Source organism: Corvus cornix, chromosome 2, assembly GCF_000738735.6.
Source record: "Corvus cornix cornix isolate S_Up_H32 chromosome 2, ASM73873v5, whole genome shotgun sequence".
NCBI lineage: Eukaryota > Metazoa > Chordata > Aves > Passeriformes > Corvidae > Corvus > Corvus cornix.
Genome location: NC_046333.1, coordinates 70,839,740 through 70,847,205, shown reverse-complemented (window position 1 = coordinate 70,847,205; position 7,466 = coordinate 70,839,740). Strand labels below are relative to the sequence as shown.

At 49.3% G+C, this 7,466-nt stretch overlaps 1 protein-coding gene across 2 annotated transcripts in view; it reads left to right on the top strand.

Annotated features, from left to right (window-relative positions):
- Window positions 1–713: 713 nt before the first annotated feature.
- Window positions 714–7,466, top strand: part of TNFRSF11A (TNF receptor superfamily member 11a) — a 29,139-nt gene continuing 22,386 nt past the window's right edge. The window contains exon 1 of one of the 2 annotated variants that reach the window (XM_039549558.1): window positions 714–1,075. In XM_039549558.1, coding sequence (XP_039405492.1) covers window positions 1,016–1,075 — 60 coding nt within the window. In that variant the 5' untranslated portion in view covers window positions 714–1,015. The remainder of the gene's footprint in view (window positions 1,076–7,466) is intronic. The other variant, XM_039549557.1, reaches the window with a different exon arrangement.

The window sequence follows — 7,466 nt, the reverse complement described above, 5'->3', positions numbered from 1 at the left end:
AATAGCCCGGTCCTGCCGTACCGCAGAGGATTCCTGTCCCTTTGTGAGACGAGGGACATCGCGGGCCGTGCCGGGCATGCCATCAGCTGCAGCCACTCTTTTCCAAGCAGGGTGGCTGCCGCAGGGCTGGCGGTGGTGGCGGTGGAAGCTGTTCTGGGGGTCAAGAGGCCGCCCTGCACCGTTCCGAGTCAGGTCGCAGGGACTGGCCCATGCACGGCGTGGAGTGGTTTGGGAGAGCTCCCAAAGCACATCTTCCGCTTTTCTTCCCCTCTTGGCAGCAATCCCGTCCGCCAGCTCCCGACATCAACTAAAGTACGTGGAGGGGGAAGGGAGGGGACCTCGAGCTGTGCCAGAACGCCGAGGCTGGCACCACATGTCGCACGGGCGCGGAGATGGGACAGGGCATGGGAAAGGATGGGACAGGAGCTTTCCTCAGTGCTGCGGGCAGAGCCAGGGCTGATCAGGGGGCGAGGTGGGAGGCTGCCTGAGGCCCAAGATGTCCTCTGACAGTGACAGGCGATACCCAGGGTGGAGAGGAGAAGGCAGCAGTTCCAGGGCAGACGCACAGCGAGGGAAAGTGCTGGGGGCTGGAACGGGAGGGCGCGGAGGCGGGGGCAGGTGGATGCATGGCCCTGCCGAGAAGGACTGACCGGGAACGCAATCCCCACCGGCCGGAGGAGGGACGTGGGCATGGTGACTAAACTTCTTGTAAAAGGGGGTGGAGAAAGGAAAGGGAGGGACAAGAAGCGAGGAAAAAAAAATCTGCATGTCAAGTCTGAGGAAATGCTGTGGGAACTACAGCCAGGCGCCTTTTTTTTTTTTTTTTCTTTCTCGTCTTCTTCTTCTCTCTTCTCCCCTCGTGTAGCTGAGAGGAAGGAAAGGAAGAAAGAGAAGTAGTCAGCTCAAATGCGCCTCGCTGCGCTGCCGGGGCGCGGGGGCTTGGCTGGAAGGATCTAGTTTCCCTACGGTGGCAGGAAAAGGAGCCACGGGAGGAGGCAGAGACGGACACCCAGACATGCCCGTCCCGTCAGGCTGCTGGCTCCTTCTCCTGTGCCTCGCTGCCGCTGGCAAACAGGTAAGGCTGGGAGCCGGCGGAGGGGGGAGGTGGGTGTCGCGTCCCTCCCGCGGGGTTGGTTTGCTCGTCCCGCTGCTCGGGGCAGTCGGCGAGGTCGGAGCCCGCCGCATCCTGCGGGGCTGGGCAGAACAGCTTCGCCTGCCTTTCCCCCCCGCTCTGGTTGTTCGGGTTTTGGTTTTGTTTTTATCCCAGCAACTCACAAGCTTCTCTCGCTTCTGTAAAATCAAAGTAGTCCAAACCCAAAGTTGCAAAGGAAGCCAGGGGATCTGCAGGGAAAACAGCCTGCTTCTGCCCAGGGCAGGGTGTGAGAAACCAGAAAATATTTGCAATGAGGCTGTTGAGGGATATAATTTGCATGTAGAGTAAAAATAAGGCAGACTCCACCCTACCGAACCGATTTATTCGAGAGAACGTGGGCACACTTGTCCCTCAGGCGTGGGACGCGGGGTTTCGCAGCCCAGGTTCAGCTTTGCAGCTTCCCCCCCGGGATGAGTCCCCTCACGCTCTGGCCATCCCGCCATCCCAAATGTTGGCAGCTCCCGAGCGGCCCCGGGACATGGGACGGGCTTGTGAGCCCGGGTCCGCGAGCGGGCGGCTGAGGCTCAGAGCGGCCGCAGAGCTCGCTTGGAGGTTGATGTGCTGTTCATGACAGCGCCACGAACCCAAGCCCGGTGCCAGGTCAGCTGCCCCCAAGGGCAGCCCTTTTCTCTGACGGGGGAAGATCTGAGCGAGGTTTGGCTCTGCGGTTGTTTGCAAACACAGCGTGCTCTGGCTGCAGCTCTGTGAGATGCCAGGTGGCCGCTGGTCAGCATGCTGCACTTGGGATCGTGGCTGGTCTTCCCCTGCTCTCGGAAAGACCATTTTCTACAGCCAGCTCTTGCTCAGCCCTGTGAATGGCGTACATTGCGTTTCCTCCAGAGGTTTACATCTGCAGAATCTTGCTTTGCTCTTTCTAATTGTACAGCTTAAAAATTACCCCTCCCTTCTGGTTTTTTAGACCCTTCTAGACTGGCAGGATTTACAAATCCCATGCTACCCTTTATTTACATTTTATTTCCTCCATTAATCAATGTTTGGCAGCCTTGCTACCATTTGTATTTCTTTCATCTGAACTTCTGGTATTTTTCTGTGTCTTGTTATTCTTGATGACTTATGTAACTTGAAGTGCTTCCCCCAGCATGGTGCTGTAACCGGGCCATGGCTGGGTTCCCTGAGAGCAAGGTGCAGCTTCAAGAAAAAAAGATAGAAAACCCAAACCAAAACAAAAAACCCTCTGCTGTCTACAGCTTACAATTTAATGTCTGACCGCACAGTCCTGAGAGCCTTTCCTTTGGATCCCTGGTCCTAAATATGTTGCCTGAAACCACACAGGCCTTTTTTTCCCCTCTAAAACATACATTTCATTTTGTCCACCCTAACTCTCAGGCTTCTCTGAAATTGCTGCTTTCCAGGTGTCCTCCATATGTATATGACTGAGCCTGCAAATTTCAAAAGTGGCTTTTACATCAAAGCCTTCAGGTGGTTTGTCTTGTTCCTCGGTATCCTCTGTGTCTCTTTTTTTCTGCCCTGGTGTTCAATACTGTTCAATGCAGCAGGAAGAACAGACCTCAGTGCTCTTCGTACCTTTACATCAGGTCACTAACCATTACCTGCCTGCTTCCTCTGGAGCCATTTGGGTTTAGTGCAGTTTTTCCCTTTGGAATATTCTCACTGCCTGGAACTGGCTTAGCTTTTGACTTTCAGATTTCCATGGTATAGCTCCTAGCATGTTTCAGGTACCCTGATGTAGGAGCCACAGCTCCTCATCATTTCTCACCTCTTGATTCATAGCCTTTCACAAGACACAAAACAAGGAACTTGTATTTATTTTGGGCTGATGTGTAAAGTCTTTCCACTGCATCCAACACGTGCTTAATTCTGAGTCTGTGTTTGTACACAGTGCAACTTTGCATAGCCATTGCTTTGGACAAGTAGCAGCACAAAGCTGTAGGGAGCTCCAGGAAAGCTGTAGTGTAAGGATAAGGATAAGATGTAATTTGTCAAAGAGTCCATTAATTTAATATTCTGCCTTCAACAGTGAGCAGAACCTACAAGCCAAGAATGTGAAAGCAAGGCAAGCTTAGAGAGGTGCTGCTCTGGGACAGCCTTTCATTTTCTCCTTTGTCTGACTGATTTGAATAGTGGTTTCTTAGAAGAGTGATGCTTTCTGATGGAACAAATGTGCGAATACCTGTGGTGGGGCTGAAGTCTTTCTGATGCATTTGTGTTAGTTTAGACTTGATAATAAAGTGGAACAGTGCTCAAACAGTGATATTTGCAATGCATTTCCTGCAAAGAATGAGAAACATTTAGAAATGTAAGTTATTGCATACTCACTCATAATTCTGCTGAGAACAGACATGATCATTGTCATCATTTTCACCAAAGAGGAAATGGGAACAGAGAATTCGTGACTTGCTCTAGGTCACACACCGAGTGTGGAGCAGAACTTCTGGGAGCAGAGCTCAGCCCTGCTTATCTTGTGCTTCAGCCACAACATGATCTTTCCAAGTGATTCATTTTGAACACCTGTCAGAGACATTTTGCTTTCTGAGGCATGATCTGCTCAGCTTCTTTGCACAGAATAGTCACATCCCTTTCCTTGCTTAACACCAGTGAAGAGCATCAGCATTACTATCAGATGGGAGTCAAAGTATCTGAGAAATGTGCATTTGCAAGTGTGCAATAAGCCAGTTGCACCACAGATTCATCTCCCCTTTTGTGGCACGGGATGGGTCATTCCACTACTCTGTAACATCTACTTCGTAGGGAAGGTTTGCTCATTGCAAGCATCTGGAATTCTTTGCAATATAGAAAAGTTTTGGCCAAAATATAGATTTTTCTTTAACTTCTTAAAATGCACAGTCTGTATGATGAGAGAGGGGAAAGAAGAGGGTAACAGTGACAATACTGTGTTACATCATGGGCTCTCCTGGTCCCTTATTCCTTCTCCGATCAGAGTCAAAGGAATCATTCAGTAGAGCAAAACTTCTACAATATCTGATATAAACTCCTGGATTTATTCTACCATTAACAGCATGGGCTTCAAAGCTACTGTAATTCAATTAGTTCATTTGTAAAAATTCCCTTGCAGCAATGGTTCCCATGAGGGACACTGGCAACTCTTTAATTGTTTTGCAGTTCTTCCCAGAACGTGTGGAAAATCTTACAGCACCTCATATCAACAGAATATAATGTATGTAAAACTACATCATCAAACCCACAATTTAAGAAATCTGTCCCACTTCTCTTTTCATGTTAAGCATCTTCTGTCTGATGTAATTTCTTCTTTCCCACCTACAGGACCAAAACAAACCTTTGCTACATTTCACAAGTTGGTAGAATTCAAAGCTTATCAGACATCTCAAGGTACTGGCCAATGTCATTTAGGGCACAGGGCTTTCTTCATACTGTGCCAGAAGAAAAAAACCCAAAGGAACAGGTCAAGCAGAGAGATTAACTGCATCCCTAAGGATCTTTTTTTTTGTTTCTATTGCCCATTACTGTCTATTACCCTCAAGCTCAGGAAAGTGGGATGTAATTTGACAGCTGGGCAAGAACCAATACAGATGGTAAAAGGGATGCGTGCATAACCACAACACAGACAATCATGGAAACCTCAAAGTGGTGCCCTCTGGCATTTACACCTTAACACTATTTAGAGGAATCAAATTTGAGTCACTTTGCTATGTTTATCCATCCATCCCTTGGAGTTAAAGTGGTGAAAGACTCTCCTGTAGTAGGTACACGGGCAGATGCAATGAAAAGGTAATGCTTACTGCAAAGCTGTCCTCCTGCTTCTCCCTGCCCACTTCCTCTCTGTATGACCAGGTCTCCAGAAAGTCTTTCTGGTGACCAGAGCCAGGAGGGTTCCTGCCACCACATGCTGTGACCACAGAATCCAGATCTCCCTCCATCCCAGGCCTTGTGCTGCAAGGGGCGGCTCTGCAGCAAAGGCTCCACTTGGCTGGACACTTGGAGGAGATGTTTGCTTCAGGAGCTGGTTGAGCTTACATAGGAGGGAAGAGGGAAACAGAGATAGCTGGTTCATCATGACCTCAGCTGCAGCTCCGCTCCTTGCATAGACTGTCCCCTTCCTTTCCATGGAAACTCAGCTTGCCAGGCAGCACTGGCTTCTGCTGCAGCCATGCACCCCTATTTTTAAGGATGCCTTGGTTGGCGTTTCTTGCACAGAGAAGCAGCTGCTCTGAGAATGGCTCATCATTGCTGATGGAAAACGCAAAGGCAAATATTTGTGTGTTATAAATGCAAGATAAAACTTAAGTGATGTTTAACCAGGTTGCACTCTGGACTTGAGTAGGCCTTGGTCTATGTGACACAATAGCCTGCCTGCAAGAACTTGCCCCTTTTTATGACTTACTCTTCTTTGACAATGGTCCAAAGTTCATGTAGTAGAAGAAAAACTCCACAAGCAGCAATGGCTGGAAGTCACAAGGTGGGCTGCAGGTGGGAATCCGGCTCTGCTGGCTGCGCTGGCACTCAGGGCAGCCTGCTGTTGTGTCTGCCCTGTGGGAGCAGGACTTGGTGCGATGCCTCGGCACTGGGGATATGCAGGTTTCCTGATTTTTCCTTGTCTGTGTGTCACCGCAGTATGCTATCACATTTGTGATGGGGTGCATTCTGGAGGGCTCAGCACTGCACAGGAGGAGTAATGCTGACATCACCCTGGCACTCCAGGACATCCTGGTTTGTGTCCCATACCTGTGTAGCCACCTAAGCTGCTTTGTGCAGGACTTCCCTTTTGTTTGCCTTCTCAGGGTGTGAGTCCTCAGCATGGCTTTCTTTGGTGTTTGTGCAGTGCCCAGGGTGTCATGGCTGCAAACGAAGCCGGAGAGTCATTAATCACCTTGGGATAGCGCCCCATCCGTTTCCCACCAAAGTTACAGGGAGGTCTGCCCGTGCAGGCCCGGGGAGGGAGTGGATACATTGCCCTGGCCAGATGCCACGGTGTAGGCTGCAGCACCCAACCCTTATCCTTGTTCTCTGGGTCCTCTGCTGCCCAGGAGCCCAGCAGCATCCCCACGGCAGAGGCACATTCCCTACACTGCTTGGCCAGATGTGTTTGTGGTGCCTCCCTGCAACGTTCCCAAAGGAGTGGCTGGAGCAGGGCCTGTGGCAGAGGATGGCAGCACAGTGGGCAGGCAGAGAGCTGAGACCCAGGGTTGCCTCTCAGCCTCTGCAGAACCCTCTGGCTGCCTCCCCTCTTAAAATCTAGATAAAAGAGACCAGGAAAGGCTGTGTTTTGGTAAAAGAGCCAAGCTAGCCAGTTTAATCCACCCTGCAAGAGCCAATTAGCCAAGGAAGGGGAAAAGAAAAAAAAAAGAGGTCATTCACCCTCACCACTTTGTGGCTACTCCAAAAGAAAAAAAAAAGTATATAGGATCTGTTCAAGAATGACAAAGAACAACATTTGTGACTGCAGATGGGAGCAGAATATATTTAGTCAGTGGTCAAAGTGGAGGGAAAAGAAAAAAATCTCGTATGGAAATAAAAATACTGTGAAGTTTTGTTAGGCAACCCATTAATCTGGAATGCAGAAATACAGATAGGGAAAAATGTGCAACTAGGTTCATATGAAGTCCTAAAATTGCTTGTGTAGCACACAAGGAAATTATTTTAAGTGCATTATTTTGCCACAGCTAAGAGTTTTGCCCTATGAGCAACGTATTCTTCAGTAACTTTGCATTGTTTGGTAGCAAGGATGAGATGGTTCCTTGAATCTGATCTCACAGGAAGAAAAGCTCTCCCCTGCAATACCACATGTTGTAAAACAGGCTGCTTATGAAAAGGAGCCAGAGCCTCTTCAAATCAGGGAAGAATATTTCCATAGACATTACTGGCCCACAGTCACTGGCAGAGCCGGTTCCTCATGATGACACCTGAAGAGTGAATTAATACATTCTCAGTCCAGTCCTGAGCCCTTTAATAAAGGCAGCAATTCCTTCACGATGGAGAAGGTGCAGTACAGTCATACAATCCTCCCTCTAACTCACACTGAAGCAGAATGGTCTGTGGGTGTTACATGCGTCCCTCCGGACAGCCATCATCCCAGGCAAGGACTGCAGCCCCACCACTGCCCTTCACATTTCTGCCTGCAGAGTATTCAGCATTTGTTCTGCAGGCAATGCTAAAATCCAAGAGAAGGAAGCCAAAGCAGAGCATCAGGTGGTGAAAGCAAGCTTCCCCTCTTCTACAAGCTCTCTCATTCTGCCCAGCAGCTCAGCTAGGATTGTGGGATCTCGCCTCAGATTGTAAGAGATTAGTATGTTACGTTCCACTCTAGGGCGTGCTGGAAGGAAAGGGTACATAAAAGCCTAGAAAGTCCCCATTG